The sequence below is a fragment of the Talpa europaea genome (genome assembly GCF_964194135.1).
Source record: "Talpa europaea genome assembly, chromosome: 10".
In the NCBI taxonomy this organism is placed as follows: Eukaryota; Metazoa; Chordata; class Mammalia; order Eulipotyphla; family Talpidae; genus Talpa; species Talpa europaea.
Genome location: NC_140077.1, coordinates 40,820,572 through 40,840,587, shown reverse-complemented (window position 1 = coordinate 40,840,587; position 20,016 = coordinate 40,820,572). Strand labels below are relative to the sequence as shown.

General features: G+C 43.4%; 1 protein-coding gene across 1 annotated transcript; it reads right to left on the bottom strand.

Annotated features, from left to right (window-relative positions):
- Window positions 1-7,717: 7,717 nt before the first annotated feature.
- Window positions 7,718-14,133, bottom strand: MYOZ1 (myozenin 1). Its single transcript, XM_084245012.1, has 5 exons — window positions 13,631-14,133; window positions 11,362-11,540; window positions 9,552-9,801; window positions 9,013-9,178; window positions 7,718-8,144 (listed from the first exon to the last, which is right to left on the bottom strand). Exons 1-5 carry the CDS (start codon window positions 13,701-13,703, stop codon window positions 7,916-7,918), a joined length of 897 nt encoding a protein of 298 aa, XP_084101138.1. The 5' UTR covers window positions 13,704-14,133; the 3' UTR covers window positions 7,718-7,915.
- Window positions 14,134-20,016: the final 5,883 nt, after the last annotated feature.

The window sequence follows — 20,016 nt, the reverse complement described above, 5'->3', positions numbered from 1 at the left end:
GTGAATCCCCGTCTCACCTCTGGTCCACACCCCAGGTCTTGTATGCATAAATAAAATAATTTTTTTTAAAGATTTATTTTTATACAAGAATTGGGGTACAGGCCAGAGATGCAGGGGGTGAAAGGATTCACCAGAGACAGAGCAGGAAACAGAACAGGCAGACGGACTGAAGAACACTGCTGAGGAGAGCAGTGGGCAAGACAGGAGAGGTCTGTCCATCCATGTGGGTTTCTCCCTGGCAGGCCGGGAATCGAACTCGTGCTGCAGTGGCTGTGGACTGCTTCATAGGTTTCGTCTTAGTCCCTGTGCCACCAGGAAGGCCCATAAAATAATTCTTAAAAAATAAAATTTTCAACTCCAATCCCTAGCCTGCCATTTACTACTTCTATGATCTTTTTTTTTTAAAGATTTATTTACTTTTATTTATTTATTTATTTATTTATTTTATTTATACAAGCACTGGGTACAGTCAGAAGCGCAGGAGGGTGAGAGAATTCACCAGAGCCAGAGCGGGGAGCAGAGCAGGCAGAAGGACCGAAGTACACTGCTGAGGGGAGCAGCGGGCGGCAGGTGAGGTCTGCGCGCCGTGTGGGACCCTCCTCCAGTGGCCGGGGAGCAGCCGGGGATTGAACCGGTGCGGCGGAGGCTTATGGGCAGCTTCACAACCCAGCGCTCAACCGCTGCGCCACTGGGGAGGCCCCTACTTCTATGATCTTTTGCAACTTCCTTGACTGTGTGAGCTTCACTTTTCCCAATTTTAAAATTGAAGTATTACACTGTTGGTGGGAAGGCTAACTGGTCCAACCATTATGGAAAGCTGTGTGGAGGTTCTTCTAATTACTAAAAATGGATCTATCCTATGACCCAGCAATTCCACTCCTAGGAACCTAGCCAAAGGACACAAAAACATTAATTCTAAAGGAAACTTGTACTCCTATATTTACTGAAGCACTATTTACAATAGCTAAGATATGGAAACAACATAAATACTCAAAAACAAGAGGAATGGATCAAGAAGATGTGGTATCTACACACAATGGAATACTATTCAGCAATCAATAAAGATAGACATACCATTCACCGCAACATGGATGGAGCTGAATGGGATTATGCTCAGTGAAATAAGTCATAAGAAAAAAGAAAAATATCAAATGGTTTCCCTTGTTACAGAAGGAATATAGGGAAACCTAACAATGGATCAAAAAAAACAAAACAAAACTTACAGGCAAACTATGGATTTCAGGCATGCAGCAGGGGAGGGGTAGGGAAAGGGTTCAAAACAGGAGAGAAACAAGGGTATAATGGAGGTTCATGGGTGAGATAGTGTTGGGAAATTTAAGGGGACTAAACCTGAGGGGAAAAATCAAGTATTGTACAAAAACAAACAACAATGTAAGAAAATGAAAAAGTATAATCAATAAAAATAAATAAAATTGAAGTATTAGTACTGTAACAGCTGAAGAGCAGTGTTATAAAGATAAAAGGAGGTAAGATGTCTGACACATTAATAATCACTCAATTAATGTTATCTATCTTATTAGCGGTTGTGACTTAAATAATATTCCATGGGGGCCTTCCTGATGGCGCAGGGGTTAAAGTCTCAGACCTATCAAGCTACAGACAGCCAGCCATTGTTGCCTGAGTTCCATCCCCAGTCAGGGAGATGACCCACATGGCACAGCAGACCTCTCCTTTCTAACCCACTACTCCCCTCAGCAGTGTATTTCAGATCTGCCTGTTCTGCTCCCCACTCTTGTCTCTGGTGAATCTTCTCACCCCAGTTCTTGTATGCATAAATAAACAAAATTTTTTAAATCAATTTAAAAAAAAAAAAACTTCTATGGTATTTATTTTAAAAGAATACTTTAAAAAAGACAAATTATGAAATGGACTGTGAATTTTCTTCAACTTTACATTCTAATAGTCTCCTCAAAAATGCAATATTTTTTTTATTTCAGCATATACAGTTTAAAATTTGCTTAATCTTTTGTAATTTTAAGATTATTTCATCTTTTAGTTTTGACTACTATGTAAACTCCTTAGGGTTAAAACTTTGTTTTATAAACCTGTGTTCCTATATGGTAATTATTACACTGTAATTGTTTCTCTATTACTCTCCCTCTAGGTAATTTCAAGGCAGAGAGCAAGGCTTACTCATATTGGCATCCCGAAGGCTTAGTAATCAGATACAAAATAGACCTCAATAAACGGTTGATTGGATAAATTAATCAATGAGTCTTTTTTCCCTGAAATGCCTTACACAGTGTTCTACCCATAATAGGAACTCAGTAAAGCTCATTAGTGAATTCATGCAGAAATATTTTCCATTCAACCACATAAAGCTTCATCTTGCCTTAGATAAGCACTTCTAAAGTTTAGCTACTGACATTACAAACTAAAAGTTTGATTGTAATACATACCAAATAAAAAAGCTCAATCATTAACCACAAGGCTAACTATAGGATTTAAGTCACTGTTTTAGTTATTGAATTTGTGAACCTCAACATGGAAAAATTCAGTTATCCCTTGCAAATGTATACCTACAAAAGGTTACAAAGTTACAAAACATAATTTATAGCTACAAAAAAAGATAGTATGTACCTAGATAACTTTTTATGACTGCATTGAAGGCAAGCCAACTGCTTTCACTAAAAATGAAAGTTAATGAGCAAATTGATCCAACCTGTGTCCAGGAAAAGTTTTTGAGATGAAGAAACTACATGTTTTGAGCCCTCTTGTTGATTTTAACTCCTGAGAGTCTCTTTTTATGTTCAGAATGACAGAAACTTTGTCTCCTAAAACAAAAGTTCATTTCTTACTTTCTTTTCTTTTTATATTGCTGGTTTACTATACCATATAAGTTTCAGGAATGCACTTTGACACCTTGATAAATACATACACCACATCACACGCACCACTCATCCATTTCTTAAAACTCAAATAACCTGATACACCTGAAACGTATACGTATAGTGCTATATAACCCAATGTTGCCTCAAGAAAAATTTATTTTGTTAAAATCACCAGAACTTCGGAAATACTGGGTTTTAATTCAAGTAAATAAAATTATCCCTAGTTCAGACTGCCGCTCCAGCAATAGAAACACTTTTCTTAGTTTTTAAGTTATATTCAAGGAAGATTTAACTGTGTTACTGCACATTCTTTCACTGTTCCATCTAAACTGTTACACTGCATATGTAATTTCATAAGAAGACCGTAAAGGAATTCTACACTTGAATGAATCTGGGAAGAAACGTGATCTCAGCACACACCCCCTTCTTCCATCTCAATACACTCCAGAGGAAGTAAGTCTCAGGTTTTTTTTTTTTTTTTTTTTTCTCAACTTCTCTCTCCCGCCCCCACCCCACACTTTACTTTAGAGCAGCAATCATTCATTATCCCACTCACAGTATCTCCGCCAAGAGAACCTTCCTAACTATTACTAATTTACCAAGCAGGACCCTCCTTTCACTTCTCAGACCGCGTGGATATTTACTGGGGAGGGGGGAGACGGCGGGAAGGGCGGGAGGGCGGGGGAAGAGCTCGTCAGTAGTGCAGGGCCAGGACGCCACCATTCCCACCAAGCCATTTAGGACCCAGGTCCTGGCGTGTAGTCCCAACCAGTCTCAGGACCCCCGCGAGCAGAGAAGATGTGGTACCACTACCCCTTCCCCACCAGCGTAAAGCAAACCGGGCCCATCCTCCGTGCTCCGGTTCAACATACCCTCCTTCTCGTTGTACCCCATTTCTTCCCACTTAATTCCTCGATGTAGCCCGGCCCTTTAATCCAGTTCCGAGTCCTGGTAATAACCCTCTAGCTTTCAACTTACACACCCTTCCAAGCTCCAGCCGCTGCCCCTTGAACCCAACTACACCCCGTTCCCTCCTCCCGGACCTCCCAGCAGCTCCAGCCCAGCCCGCGTGCCCCTAGAGCAAACCGGCGCCGGGTTCTTGCAGCTACTGGACCTAGGTGCCCCCCTACGCGCCAGACTCGGGCCCGTTCCTCCCGAGAGCTGACCTTCCCCACCCCCTCCCCAGACACTACCCCCGGCACCCCGTTACCTCCGGCCCCGCCCCCCTGAGGATGTCGCACTCACCGCTCCTGCCGCCGCATCCTTAACCGCCGCGGCTGCTATAGCTACAGGGAGCCAAGGCAACCAGCTCTCGCGACACTTTCCTCGCCACGGCGAGAACAACCGAGAAAAGCCTCTCGCTAGGCGGCTTCGATATCTCGCGATAATACTGTGTAAAATGGCGACCGCCACGCATTTCTTTGGAGGCCTGCAAAGGTCCGTGGTGGATGAGGGCGAGGAAGAAGGTCGATTTGTCCCGAGAGTCAGGAAAATTTTGGGATGTTTTGGGCCGAGGGAAATTGGTATTGCGACCTCTACACTGAGATAACTTTAGGTTGTGGCAGTATTTTCTAAAGTGCTTCAAACAGAGCTCTTAAACCTCTTAAAGCTCTTTGCTTTTAGCTAAAGTTCCGTTTTCCCAGCTTTTCCCTCTGCATGTACCGTAGACATCGAGAAACTGACCTTCCCATCTCCACGTTCTCTTCCTTGGAAGAGTTTTCACGGGTTTTTTCCCTACACTGCTTTGCAGATATGCATTTGGTTTCCCAGAAGTGGTTTGGTTTTGTTTTTATCCACAGGTGTCTCACACCCATCAATTCGCCAACCCAAAATAGGAAATTAAAGTTTAAAAAAAAAAAAAAAACTAACAGGAGCACGGGTATTTCGTCCTGGATCCCATTAGTGTGTGATCTGAACTTTTATTAACTAGCAGCCCTGCGCACACATCCTTACTTTGTGACTCAACGTTTAGTTGTAGGGTTTTTTCCCTTTGTTATTTGACAGCTGTAAATACAGACTGCTAGAGAAGCATCTGGAACAGAAGGTGGATTTAAAGAGCATTTGTCAGTCTTACTGTGATCATTTCACAATATACACAAATACAGTATCGTGTTGTACCCCAAAACTAAGTTACATGTCAATTATATTTCAATAAGTGGGAAAAAATGGATATCTACAATATGGATGGTTCCTTATAAATTAGTAAACTTGTGGTGATTATATCGAGTGAATTTTTCTTTAGGATTTATTGTATTTGCTTATGCATACAAGAACTGGGGTGTAGGCAAGAGGTGGGAGGAGGCAGTGAGAGGATTCCCCAGGGACAGAGTGGGTAGCAGAACAGCCATATCCACTGAGGTACACTGCTGAGGGGGAGCAGCCGGTGAGACAGGAGAGGTCTATGCTGCAATGTCTGCTGACAGCTTCATAGTGCTGAGGCTTAACCCCCTGAGCCACCAGGGAGGCTCCTGAGTGTGTGCTTTTATATATGAAACCACCATTGCAATTTCTGACAATGATTTGACTTCCATGTAGATTTTTCTACTAAGGGGATCATTTTATAACCACTGTGAATTCCCTGTAAATTAATAAACTTCCATCATTATTTTGTATTAAATATAAGATTTCAGACAATCTGAGCTTGGAAAAATTAGGTTTTCAGAGCTGTTGATTAGTAGAGCCCTGACTTTTTTTTAATACCAACTTTAAGTACATGCATTTAATAGTTATTTTGACTGACCGTGAAATCTCTTTGTCGCATGAAAGTTGCTATTTGTCTTTGCACCTCTGATCCCTGAGGTAGTGCCTGGTATTTGGTAGACACTCAACAAACATTTGTTAAAGGAATATAGTCTTTAACAATTGAGGAGGACTCACAGACTCATTAGACATGAGAATATGATGAAAGTTGTGAATGGTTATCTAGATCCTTTCAGTGCTCTGCCCATATCCTTTCAGCCCAACTTGCACTACAGTTTTGGGAGACAGATCCTGTAGAGGGTCATTGCTTCCTATCTCAAACACCTGTGTATTTCTTTGCTTGAAAGTACGAGTAGAGGGCCTCCCTGGTGGTGCAAAGGATTAAGTCTTAGTACTATGAAGATATCAGCAGACATTGCAGCAGGAGTTCCATCCCCTTCCAGGGAGCACCCCAAATGGCACAGTAGATGCCTCCTGTCTCACCCACTGCTCCCTTCAGCAGTGTATTTCAGTAGATCCACCTGTTCTGCTCCCCACTCTGTCTCTGGTGAATTCTCTCACATACCCCCACCTCTGGCCTACACCAGCTCTTGAATGCATAAATAAATCTTTAAAAAAAAAAAAAAAAAAGGAAAGTACCAGTAGAGTAACATTCCCAGTACCAATCCACAGCCAACAAGAGCTGGAGTTTGGTGGCTGAAATATTCTAATTTCTCACACCTTAGAGGGGCAATTCGGAGCTGTGTCCTACCTTAGCATTTCTAATTTCACTGGCCTATAAAAATCACTTGGAGGAAAGAAGGCAGTACAGGGGCAAAACCACTGGGACAGGGAGAGCCAAAGAGGGAGTAGGAGGGAATAATAATCACCTGTAAAAATTAAGAAGCCATAGATTCTTGAATTTGCATTTTCAATAAAGCTCCTAAGAGATACTGATGCTCCCAGTCCACAAATCACACGTGGAATAGCATTTTTCTCAGAATAACACATGGGAGTCAACCCCAATTGTGCGAAACACCTTTATTGACTTTCTTCTCACTGCCTTATACTGCCTGGATTTCTGGGGTCATCTCCCAAATGAACTACTTGCATGTAAACTTTTGTTTTATGGTCTATTTGGAGAGAAATTAAAATAATGACAATTCTCCTAGAAAAATGCACAAAGAATGGGGCTTTGTGTACAAGTTTAGAGGAAGTATAAATCCCCTGAAACTTACTTGGATTGTAAAGGAAAATGACCAGAGTAAATGTCATGTGACTGAAGGTTCATGAAAATTAGGTCAGTTTAATGAAGTGTCTGCCAATTTAACATAATCATTAATGACTCATGGAGTTGGCTGGAGTCAGCCAGGTCTCTTCAGAAGTGATTTTCCCAGATCTTATTAAGTCTCTTCTTGTTCTTCCAGGTCTGTATCACTCTTACTCTATGAAACAGAAGTATAGGCCTCTAAAGAAACCCCATGATTAAAATCAATAAAAAGAGTATTACTGCTCATTCCAGTTAGGCTCATGGTTTCTTCCCAATCACAGTGCTTTCATGACACCATTGCAGTGCTCCTGTGATCCTTAGAGCTTTTCTAACTAGGTTCACACAAAGCCAGGCACACTAGAACTGTAGCTGGTTTTTCTCACTTCCTTCTGGATTCTAACATGGCTCTCTTTTCTACACTGGTTCAAATTTTGAAGACTCTATAGCCTTTGACACATATATTCCAAAACCTAGTCTGATGTCATCTGCAAATTTTATGGCATACTCTATTAGAATTTTCTAACCAGGGTCATCAACACATATTTCCTAACCATAGCACATAAGAGCTTCTTCACTTTTGCCATAAATGGGCCAACACATGTGTTTGTGCATGATTGTTTGTCTTATGTGCCATTGAATAAGTGTGTCTTTGTATATATCTGTGAATTGGTTTCATGGGTGTGGGTATGGGTGTGGGTGTGTAAACAACCAGAGTTCAGGTCTGGTCTTGAAGTCTGAATAATGAACATGTAGTATTTGATTTTAATTAGTCTCTGTGCCTTGTTAGACTAAGTTTTCATCTGCCCTCAAATAATAGAGCAAGAATGAGTTCATTTCCTTGAAGTTAGTTTATTGACTGTTATCAGTGGCAGAGTTAATTCCATAAAAGAGCAGGTCCCATACAAAGCAAGTGGTAAGAGAGCTCTGAGTTGGTGAGGAAGGATGCTTGAGGTGGGAACTTGGAATAAAGAATGGAAAGGTAGCTCTCTCCCTTCTTTTTCTCTGCATCCCCAAAAGGATACTGGATTTATTGCATGGGTATCCTGCTCAGCATTTCCTCTCCAAATTGGAACCAGAGAAGGGGAATTTGATGCAAAGTACAGGAGGAAACACCTTACAGCTCCTCTGTTTCTCCATCCAAGGGGATGCCAATATCCACATTGTAGTCTACATGCTCCCCAGAACTCAGCCAGGGAATAGGGGTTCGATTGAAAGAAGGCCTGTTGGAGAGGTTCTGTTTGTAGAATAGGGGTTCACTCAGCAGGGGCCCCAGATCAAACTTGGGCATCTGGAAGGTCATGCGTTTGGAGGCCTTCTCATATCCACCATAGGGCATTGCCGTCCTAAGAAGGGGATACATTAATTAAAAACCAGAACAAAAGGCACAGAGCTTTATCAATGGGTTATTACCCTGTTCTGAGATAAGGGAAGTCTGTGAATTCTAGTTTGAGATTGCTCCCACATTCATTCTATTCCATTCCCCCTTCCAGGTTTGTTGGTTCCCCAAAGCTAATAATGGGATAAAAGGTACCTAGTGGGTACTAGGTAAGAATTTCATAGATAGTTGTGACTCAGGCAAGCATTTCAGAGAAAGTAACTCCAGACACTATAGATCCAAGGTCTTAAATTACAATTTAGAGACCCTCAAAACCCTACCCATCTCCAGAAGATGGTCTCGTTGAAAGAAAGTATATTTCCTGGAAAATTCAGCCTCCTTAAGACCAAATGCAAAAGCACTTCTCCAGTACCCTCTTATCCTACTTTCACACTACTGATCTCTTATCCACAGTCCAGAGAAGCCCAATTCCAAAAGAATGCTAAAGTAGGATATAAAGAAATATGATCAATCATACTACAGGGAGGATAATGGAATTCTAATCCTGAATGAAAGGAACTTTAAGAGGCCTTGAAATGTGTAAAACATTATTCCTATTTTATATTCAACGCAATCAAACCTCAGAAGTAGGGCGACTTTCTCATGCCCATATGACTTATAAGTGATCTATGAACTAAAATTTAATTCTTGCCTCTTAATGAAGTTTTCCTTCATCATGCTACACATTTTCTCGGGGCCAGAGTAAAGAGAGCAAAGGCCTCCAATTAGAAACCCCACATGCATCCCTCCGCAGCCTCATCCTGAAATATTTGAACCAAAGTCTCCATTGTTGCCATACAATGTAATATATCGGGTTCCTTTCCCACTACCCCTACCTGTTGAAGGACTTATATTGAGGGAATTCAGCTTTGGCCCCATAGGCCAGCAGGTCAATGCCAAGTTCCACTTTTTGCTGGGAGTCAACCCCCATAGCTCGCTCCCATGGGGAAATATAGGTCTTGAATACAGTGATATGTTTTCCTTCACCACCTGCCTGGTCTCCTGACAGTCAAAGGAGAGAAAAGTAAGTCAAATAGTAGCAGTGAGAGACCAATTGAAGTTAATCTCACATCCTGCACTAGAGAAGTTGCTGCAGCCAGGGCCAAAAATTAATTACCAACGCCTGGTAATTCCTTAAATTTTGTGGAATAATGACAACCTGAGGCCAGATCTGTAACTGAAATTGAAACATCAGAAAGATGACTAAAAGGGCTTCTGAGTGGAAAGACACATGACTGCATCCCCCTGAACCCAGAGAATCCATCCAGACATTCCAGCAGGCCTCTCCAGATCCCTACACCCAGTCTAGGCTTTGTTCCTGTGGATATCTCTGTTTTCGGGACCAGATACATTACTCTTGGATTAGGATACTTGCCTGTTCCTGTCTCACCAACCCCTGATGTGCCAGCAGCTCCTCCTCTTCCAGCCTGGCCCGCAGGACCACCTGTACCCCCAGAGCCAATGCCAGAGCCAGAGCCCTGATGGTACTGCTGGTCAGAGCCATACTGTCCAGCAGAACCACTTTCCCCTGCTTGGACTCCACTACCATTCTTGCCGTAGGAGAATCCCTGACCAGCTGTTCCCAGTTGTCCCCCCACTGTGGGAAGGAACTTCTGGAAGTGATCCTGAAAAGAAAGGACAAAGTGAGGGGAAGGTTAGCAATGGGTATGGGGAATATACAAAGACAGACTATGCATAGTAAGGAGGAGGGAATCAGGGACAATGGCTAGCCAGAAGTCACTGAGTCCTCTGAGATTCCCCCCTCTAGTATTTGGATAATAGATGGAGTCACAGAGAGGAATTAAACTCTCCTTAAGAAGTAAGACTTCTTTGGCTCATTTTCTCCAATTATACCTTAGAACAGGGCAACTCATTTTCCACATTCCCTTTTCCCATCCTTACCAAAGTAGAAAGGAAAGAGACTTCTGATCAACTATAATTTGAGAGGTTGGTTGGCCTGGAGAAATCAACCTATAGTGGAAGATCTAGAAAGGTCTGTCCTTTCCTCCTCATCATCTTGTCTAAAGGAACTCTCATTCTCTTTTTCTCCCTCTCCTCTCTGTACCTATTGCACCAGGACCTACAGACAGTGAAACTGTAGTGGATAGGGGAAAGGGTGACCAAAAGGGCAACACTAGATTCAGCTCCAAAGCCTAAAAATAACCTTGCCAACTCCTTCAGGAGGCTTTTCTGGCCACCCCTCCACTGGGTAGCCATGCTCCACCCACTGTAACCAGACCCAGGCAGAGAGGAGGGCTTTTGGCCTCCTAAAGTTAGATATAACCAAGTCAGCATTTTTACTCTGCTCCTACATAAGGGCCAATGACAGATATTTCTGCCCTGGCCCCATGTAGACATCTATTTTTCACTCTCCCCCAGCTGCCCAGGGAAGGTAGAGGGGAAAGAAAGGAAATGGAGATGATCCCCTTCTCAGTTATAACATTTTGTGCCAATCCCCACACTGAGGTCCTCAGACTGATCCTATAGACAAATAACGAGCTCAAAAAGGAGATGGTTATGAAAATTCACCTAACTCATTCTAGGGTTGTCAGATTTAGTAAATAAATTATAGTTAAATTTGAATCTCAAATAGACAACAAATGCTTTTGTTTAGTATAAATCTGCCCAAAATATTGCATGAGACATCTATATTTTAAAAGTATTAATAATATTGCTACCATTTCAATTTTACTGAGTGTCCTGTATTTTTATTTAATTTAATATCAATGTATCAAATATTCATGGGACATATTTATGCTAAAAAATTATTTATGTTAACCTGAAATTCTAATTTAAGTGAGTGACATTTTATTTTATTTTCATGCCCTGTATATTGATTGGGAGAACTTATTAAAAACATTACTCATGTACATCTCAACTTTAAAATAACAAATGGTGTCCAATGTTTTATCTGGCAACCCTATCTCTTAACATTTACACATACTAGGAAGGAAATTTCTGCAGGAAATTTCTGCCTCCTTTCACTGGCTCTAAGATAGAGATCAAGCTTCAGAGGTGGACTGTCACTCACCCTGGAGCTATTGGGGACTTGAGATATACAAGGGTTAAGTGAGCTTATAAATTTGCAAGGAGGGGAGATTGGTGGTATTTTGGAAATTCAGGCCCTACCAATAAGCTATCAGACGAAGCAGTAGGCTTTAAGAACAGTAACCCTCCACACTCACCATTGAGCTATCAGTGAAGACATCAGGATTATTTTCATAGATAAATTTCTCCACCCGCATCTGCCTCAGTTTGAACATCTTGGAACCCCGGTTAGTGAGCAGCGATAGCTCCTCCAACATCACATCCCTTGGGACACTGATCTTCTTGCCGAGGTTCAGGCCTGTGCTCTCCTGTCCACCTTTCAGGAAGGTGGGGATGAAAAGGCAAGGGAAAGAGGAAAGTAGAATTTTCTGGGTTCAGAATACAGACACCAAGCACAACTAAGTGTATATGTACTGGCAGAGATCATGAGGGGAGCAGACACTGGGATGTCTGAGCAAATGCTGTCTAGTTGGTGAAGGATTTTGATATTTTTGGATTTGGATTTGGAAAGAATGCTTAAGAAATGGGGTGCAAAGTGGAGCCAGTGGGAATATTCAAGTGGAGAGGATGCATGGAGTACCAGGAGCATGGGCATGAGGTTTGGGGCAAAAGAAGTAAAGAGACATCACAGATGGAGGCTGCTAGGGAAACCTAGCATGAGGGAAAGCCCAAAAGCTAACACCGTGTGTGGGCCACCTCTAAACATAGACCCTGGTCTTAACTCTTTTCTCTTCTCTTCCTTTCAGGGTACAAACTGCTGGCTGCAAACAACCTCTAGGAACTGGGACAGCTCTTCACATGTTTGTATTCCTGCTACCCACCTCCCCTAGAAAATTTCTGAGCAGTTTTCCTTTTGTGGGGAGGGGGTAGGAAAACTGAGTTGAAGGCCAGAGGTGTGGGGAGTGAGAGGAGTCACCAGAGACAGAGTAGGGAGCAGAACAGGCAGATTTACAGAAATACAGCGGGTGAGACAGGAGAGGTCTGCTGCGCCATATGTAGGTTAACTTCCTGGCCAGAGATGGAACTCGGGCCCTAGCAGTGAGCACGATGAGACTTAACCTTTAGGCCACCAGAGAGGCCCCCAGGTTTCCATTTTAAGTGCTTATACAGACTGCCTAGCTCTGGGAAAAGAAGGAAATTAACTATTTACTGAGACCTTACTCTGTACCATTCACTATCATATGTATTTTCCACATCAAACATAGCTTACAGACCTATGGGTCTGTGGCCCTGGACCGGTGCCAGGTAATAGGGGCATGTATTATTTTCTCAGATTGCCATGTCCTATAAGTTCTTTGCCACAAGAATTTTTGCTGTTTTTTCATCACGTAACTAATTGCCCAGGAGGCAATTTTGCTGTAAAACATAAAATAACTTCTTGGTTTTTCAACTGATGTAGTACTCCCATTTTATATTATAAAGACACAGTGATAAAACTGACAGGAAGTGTGAAATGAGAGTGTAAAACCGGATTGTACACTACACTGTAAGAAAATGATAACATCAGTTGGCAAATCCTCAGTGAGCAGTCATGCCTCCCACCCATCAAAACCCAAAGTTTTCCAAGCTATGGAAAATATAAAAGCTGGCAATTCACAATGGCAGCTTTGAAAGAATTCATTATCAATTCTTTGGCTAATTTAGATACAATAGCTTTTTCTCTAATGCCATCTTTATCATGCAGTGTTGTTAGCAAAAAACTAAGCTCCTCCTAGCCTCCCTAAAAGAAAGGGTTATGTGATTCCTAAAGAAAGTTTCTTGATTCCTAACAAAAGAACATAAATGTAGACAGGATTTTGATGTTTGACGCAAAATCTGGCTTGCTTAGATGATTTGATGAGAAATAAGGACGGGGGTTTTTGAAGGAACATTTAAATGTGGTCCAGATATGTGCTATCAGTTACATATATTATGTAGAGTGATAAGAAACAGCAGCCTCTTTGTCAACAGTTCAGAAGCTTTCACAACAACATACAAAGCTCAGTTACAAGTATGCATCGTAGTATGTGGGGCCTAGTACCTCTCTTAATAAAGGAAGAAATTTTAGTGAAAAAGTGTTTCATTATTCATTTATTTTTGGTGATTTTTCTCTTTTTTAAGGCAAAGTTGCCTTACAGACAACTAGCTGTGTAGCAAAAATGTTTGCTGTGAAAATGCCTGTGGCACAGAAACCTCAACACAACCTTCAGATTATAAAGTGAAAGGGTAGAAAGTAAATAGTGTTGAATTCCTCCTCCCTCTTTCTCCCTGCTCCTCTCTGTCCCTCTCCCCGCCCCAATTCCTCTTGTTTCTGTATCTCTTGCCCCTAAGACATATATAACCTTATAATATTTCTGGTACTCTTGCCCTGGGGATGCTCTTAATAAGAAGTCCCACAGTGTGTAGGTACAAATAAATATTCCCTACCTCCAGTGAGTTCCATGATCAGCTTGCTGGATTTCCTTTTCTTGTTGGGGGCTGGGGTTCCTGAGAGTGGCATTGTGGTGGTGGATTCAGCCTGGAGAGGTGGAAGGGGGAGTTAAAGGAGGGACAGAGATTGGAAAAGGTGAACCCTATGGTAAGGCAGTACTTCTTTTTTTTTTTTTTTAATTTTTTTTTTTAATTTTTTTTTTAGAGGCATGTTTTATTTATTTATTTATTTATTTATTTATTTTTTATTTTTTATTTTATTTTTTTATACATGCACTGGGTACAGTCAGAAGCGCGGGAGGGTGAGAGAATTCACCAGAGCCAGAGCAGGGAGCAGAGCAGGCAGAAGGACTGAAATACACTGCTGAGGGGAGCAGCGGGCGGCAGGAGAGGTCTGTGCGCCATGTGGGACCCTCCTCTGGTGGCCGGGGAGCAGCCGGGGATCGAACTGGCGCAGCAGAGGCTGCGGGCAGCTTCTCAACCCAGCGCTCAACCGCTGCGCCACCAGGGAGGCCATAAGGCAGTACTTCTTAACCTGGTGTTAAGACAAAATGTCATTAGGTTTGCAAAGAAATACTTATTTCCCCAACAAAAGAAAAGCTTTCTTATTCCTCCTAAAGAAAAGTTTTCTTTCCTTGGGAGGCAGGGCAGAAAATATAGCTAACTCTCCTGTCCTTACCTTCTACCAACCTCTTTTCATTTGTTTTACAGAGCTGGTATAGGGATTAGGGACAGAGAGTAAATTGGGGAGAAGGGGGGGCAGGTTAAAAAAACCCAATACATAACACACAGGCAGGGCAATGCACCCATGTTTCATTGACTTGGAGGGATTTGAAGTTCTTATGTGCATGGGGATCTCAGATTGGGGAGGTCGTTCCAAGCTCCAGTCTCTCCTCAGTCTTCCCCAAGCCTCAGGGGGGAGAAAAAAATGTTCTGCCAGGCTTGAGGAGATTCAGCCAAAAACATTCTCCATTGGAAGAAGTTGTTGTTCCTCAACTGGGCCTCTGGAACACGGCCTGGGATGTCACAAGAGTCTCCCTCTCCCTTTCAGTCACTCCCACTCCAGACCTAAGAACTCAAGTGGAGAGGGGGAGTGACGGGCATTTGAACCTTGATGCATGTCATTTCAGCGATATCATAGCAGTGGGGAGTTGAGGGAGGACAGAAACATAATAATAGAATCTGGCAGTTGAGAGGAATAAGTTGGGAAAAGATACAAACACCAGTTCCTCCTTATCAAATGTTTACACATATCAAAATGCATTCTTCTCCTGATTTCTGTGTCACAATAGAATCTACAATTCTAATTTATTGAGATCTGCTGAAGCCAGAGTTCAGGGGACTAAAAGGACTCCCCCTATACCTCTCTCAGCCCCAGCCAGATTCTTTTTTTTTTTTAAAACATTTATTTTTATTTATTTATGCATATAAGAACTGGGGTATGGGTGGTGAGAGGAATCAACAGAGACAGAGTGTGGAGCAGAACTGGCAGATCTACTGAAGTACACCACTGAGGGGAGCAGCAGGCAAGATAGGAGAGGTTTACTGTGCCATGTGGGTTAGCTCCCTGGCTGAACTCAGGCCTCATGCCACAGTGGCTGGCAATTGCTCGATAGCTCTGAGACTTTAACTCCTGTGCCACCAGGGAGGCCCCCCCAACCAGATTCTTTTATTCCATCCAGCCTCTCAGAATCCTTCACATTTTTCCAGTGCCTCCTCCAACATTTCCTTTCCCCCTACCTCATGGCATCTCTCCTAACTCTCTGAGGCTCCCCTGAACTGGACAGCTAGGAACTGAGCATAGATGGAGGAGGGAGACAACTCCTCCAGGATCAAGGATCACTACTGCAGACACAGACACACAGAGCAGTCAACAGAGTGGCCTCCAGAGCTTAGAGGGAGAAACCCAAAGGCTTTTCTGGCTATAGAATTAGAGACTTACCGGCTGCTGAGGCAGTGGTCAGCTCTCCCTGGGGTCCAACAGCTTTGGAGAACTGACCTGCTGTGACTGGAGAACCTGAGCTGGGCAGGCGTGGGGGCAGCACTGGCAGTGGGGGAGGGAGGGCAGTTATTAATAGAGATGATGAGTGCAAGCAGCTCAAATGGCACAGGGGGTACTGAGACCCTGAACCCAAGATCCCGCCCTCCTTGCCCAGAGGCTCAGGGAGCAGAGGAAAGGCCTTTGGGATTCTCCCACTGAACTGTTTGAACTAGACACCAGTCTGCCTAGGGACTCCCTTTCCCTTGGCCTGTAGAGTCTGCCTTCCAAAGAAGCATTGAGGGAGAAATTAAAAACTGACAGAGAGGAAGCAGGTAGCAAGTGGCAGATAGGAATCAGAGCGGGAGAGTGAGAACCTGGAGAACATGTCCAGGGAGCTATTCGGAGCCAATCTATGCTGGGGATGAAGGGACACGTGGTTGCATTTTGGGAGTAGGAGGGCTTAGGTGCTATGTTTGGGGAAACAAAGTCTGTTTATAGTAGAACTGCTCTTTGAAAGATCCTGAATGTGTTGGTCTTTGCTCTGGGAGGATCAGTCCTAGGCAGAAATAGACACCAACTTAAGCATGTCCAGTGCTTCTTAGGCTGTCAGGAATGATTGGAGGAAGACTTGACCAATTTCTGTCTTTTTACCCTCATTTGCTGTTGGGTGTACTCAGATCAGCCTTCTCTATCTATAGCTTCCCCTGAAAACATGCGGACTTGTAACCTGTCAGGCAGGGGCCTACTCTCTGAGGCTCCTATTTCGGATATTTTTTTTTCTTTGTGGGACACTCGCAGGTGGCCAGGGAATCGAACTGGCACTGCAGAGGCTGCAGGCAGCCTCGCAACCCAGTGCTCAACCGCTGTGCCACCAGGGGAGGCCCCTATTTTGGATTTTTTTATAGGGAGACTCTGGACTTACTCATTTGCTCTGTTCCAAAAGAGCTTTTAGGCAGGGACACAATCTTTTTTTTTTTTTTTTCAAGATTTATTTTTATTTATTTATGCATACAAGAACTGGGGTGTAGGCCAGAGGTGCAGGGGATGAGAGGATTCACCAGACAGAGTGGGGAGCAGAACAGGCGGATCTACTGAAATACACTGCTGAGGGGAACAGCGGGTGAGTCAGGGAGGTCTACTGCGCCTTGTGGGTTAGCTCCCTGGCTGAACTCATGCTGCAAGTGGCTGATGGCATCTTGATAGAGCTGAGACTTTAACCCCTGAGCCACCAGAGAGGCCCAGGGACACAATTTGAGAGGCCCTTTAAGGCGCATTTGCTGACCTTTCCTTACTGGCAGCAGAACATCTGAATTCACCTCTACCTTCTGCTCAGGTTCTGGAACCAGTTGCTGCTGCATCTGTGAGCTGTAATTGCTACCCCTCTGTTGTGGCTACCATAGGAAGTAGCTTTTAAAGCTCCCAGAATAGACTTCTGTCCCTCTGTGAGCTCCCTTCTATATCTGACCATGTCCTTTCTCACCCTGAACTTTTCAGGTTCAGGCTAGGAGGTGAAAGGCCTCCCTGCCCCACTGCTAGTTGGCCTCTGCTCAGACAGATTAAGCCTCAGATCCCTGCTCTTTTGTCCCCTTTCTCTATTTCCTTTCAAAGAAGCAATTAGAAGAAAAAAAATAAATAGCAAAATGTGATTTCAGGTCCTCCCTGGTGGCACAGGGGTTAAGACACAACCTATGAAGATATCCAAAGCCTCTGCAGCATGAGTTCGATCCCTGGCCGGCCAAGAAGTTACCCACATGACGCAGCAGACCTCTCCTGACTCGCCCACTGCTCCCCTCAGCAGTGTATTTCAATCAGTCTCCCTGTTCTGCTCCCCACTGTCTTTGGTGAATCCTCTCACCACCACCCCCACACCTCTGGCCTGTTCTTGTATGCATAAATAAATCTTTTAAAAAAAATGTGATTTCATCATCACTACCGTATTCACTTCCAAAACAAAACAACAACTAACTGAATTTTTGGTCTCCTATGATTGAGTACCTAAAGTGACTGAGTGGGAGAAAGCATTATTTAACCTATTTTCTCTGGGCCTTTCCTTTGAAATTCTGAGACTTTGTATTTGGGAGTATTAAGGTCCTGGGCCTCTTGATCATCACCAATACTCCCTCTGGTGGTAAAATTGGAACACTTGTACTTTCCTTCTCAGAAGTCTAATTCTCTTACAGCTTGCTCCCAGGACCTTTTCTTATCTCAATTCGTACTGATCCATCCTTTCTCTCCCTCTATCTCTCACCCCACATTCATCTCTAGTCATTGTCAACTCTTTAATTCCAACATGGTTGGATTACTCTGGGCCCACGGTGGTGATTGCAGACCCTGCCTGTTGAGCAAGGCTGCTGGACTATCTTTGACCAGCTCCTGGTTAAAGTGGAGTAGGACAGAATTGGTAGAGAAGAGCAAAAGATCAGGGTGGTGAAAGGCAAAAAGGTGGAAAGTAGGAGAACATGAATGGAGATAGATATCAGGAATCAAGAGATCAAAATAAAAATAACAAAATAGGGGCCTCCCTGGTGGCGCAAAAGATTAAATGTCAGCACTATGAAGCAATCCACAGCAACTGAAGCACAAGTTTGATGCCTGGCCAGGGAGCTAAACTACAAGGCATAGGGGACCTCTCCTGTCTAGCCTGCTGCTAGACAGCAATGCATTTCAGTCAATCCACCTGTTCTGCTCCCCACTCTGTCTCTGGTGAATCCTCTCACCCGCCCCCCCACACCTTTGGCCTACACCCCAGCTCTTGTATGCATAAATACATAGATCTTCTAAAAAATAAAAAATAAATTAAAACAAAATAAAAAGGGATCAAGAGATCCGGGGAATGGATTTGCAAAGATAGAGGAGAGAACAGAATGAGCATATAAAACTAGAAGAGATGGGCCTCCCCGGTGGCGCAGCGGTTGAGCGCTGGGTTGCGAAGCTGCCCGCGGCCTCTGCAGCGCCGGTTCGATCCCCGGCTGCTCCCCGGCCCCGGAGGAGGGTCCCACATGGCGCGCAGACCTCTCCTGCCGCCCGCTGCTCCCCTCAGCAGTGTACTTCGGTCCTTCTGCCTGCTCTGCTCCCCGCTCTGGCTCTGGTGAATTCTCTCACCCTCCCGCGCTTCTGACTGTACCCAGTGCATGTATAAACAAAACAAACAAACAAACCAGCAAACAAATAAATAAAGCATGCCTCTATAAAAAAAAATAAAATAAAAATAAAAATAAAAATAAAAATAAAAAAAAATAAAAAAAAATAAAAAAAAAATGTGGTAAGATATTGCAAAAAAAAAAAAAAAACTAGAAGAGATGACAACAATGAAAGGTATAGGGAATACGTTTATTCTTGTGCACAAACCAAAGTGACACACACCCACTATGCAAAGGAAACAGCTGGTTTCCAGGTCAAGCAGCAAACGTGACTGGTGGTCATGTTGAGAGGGGAGTCCATACCCTTTTAGGATCAGAGATCAGGACCTGAAGCTGAAAAGGAACAGGGCTAAAATTTGAGGGATAGGGCAGGACTGAAAAGAGATTTTGGCTCTAAGGGTTTCCTTGCACTTTCCCAGGTAGTCATGACAAGCTGCAGAAGACAGGAAAAAATGCAAAGGAGGTAGCACAGATAGTTGTTTTTCGACACTCAGCCCACACACTCATGTCCCTCCCTCAACATGCCCCTTCACTCTAACAAATAGACTCTCCTCCCTCACATTTTCCCTCATCCTCCCTCTTAAACATAGTTGGTTTCTTGTTACCCAACTTTACTCTCTGCCAACTATGCCCTCTCCCTTATCATGCTCCTCTCTGTGAATCAGTTTCATTCATTTCAGTTCTGCCCCTGGTTTCTGCCTCACTTTCCACACATGGCTCTTTTTTTCCCTCCTTTGTCTTAAGCTGTAAGGCAATGAAGTCAATGACTTTTCATGCTCAGAGGAAAAAAAATTTTTTTCACTTCCTGGGTGCTTTCTTGCTTAGTAGGGACCTCTCAAGTTGCTAACCTTCTTAAATCATGAGAAATAGAATTCTTATTTCTATCTTTGGTCTAGCTGGTATAACTCAATCTATAAAATTGCCCTGACCCCTCAAGTCTTTACATACTCCACAAGTTTCACAGGACACCTGCTGCCAGCACTGTGAATCTCTTTCTCTCTACTAGATGATCCATATGGGAATATCTCATCCTCCTTTCATCAGTTCAAGGGAAGACTCAGATAGGGTTTTTTGTTATACCTCTCTACTTACTCTTGCCTCAGGCAGAAAAGCACATCTGTGCATACACATACAGTTACACACACACACACGCACACACACACACACCCCTAGGTATGTGCTAGCCTAGCTTGGGAAAGAAGAGCAAGGAGTAGGGAGTTACTTAGGGTAAACAGGGGCCAATTCAGTCCTTTGCTACCTGC

What these genes read in the sequence shown, in the direction of transcription:
- MYOZ1 (XM_084245012.1), bottom strand. Translation starts at nt 13,703, where the DNA reads ATGCCACTCTCAGGAACCCCAGCCCCCAACAAGAAAAGGAAATCCAGC. An exon ending in TCTTCACTGATAGCTCAATG is followed by an intron (nt 9,802 to 11,361) that starts GTGAGTGTGGAG and finishes CTTTCTTTTCAG; the next exon opens with GATCACTTCCAGAAGTTCCT. An exon ending in GGTTGGTGAGACAGGAACAG is followed by an intron (nt 9,179 to 9,551) that starts GCAAGTATCCTA and finishes TTTGACTGTCAG; the next exon opens with GAGACCAGGCAGGTGGTGAA.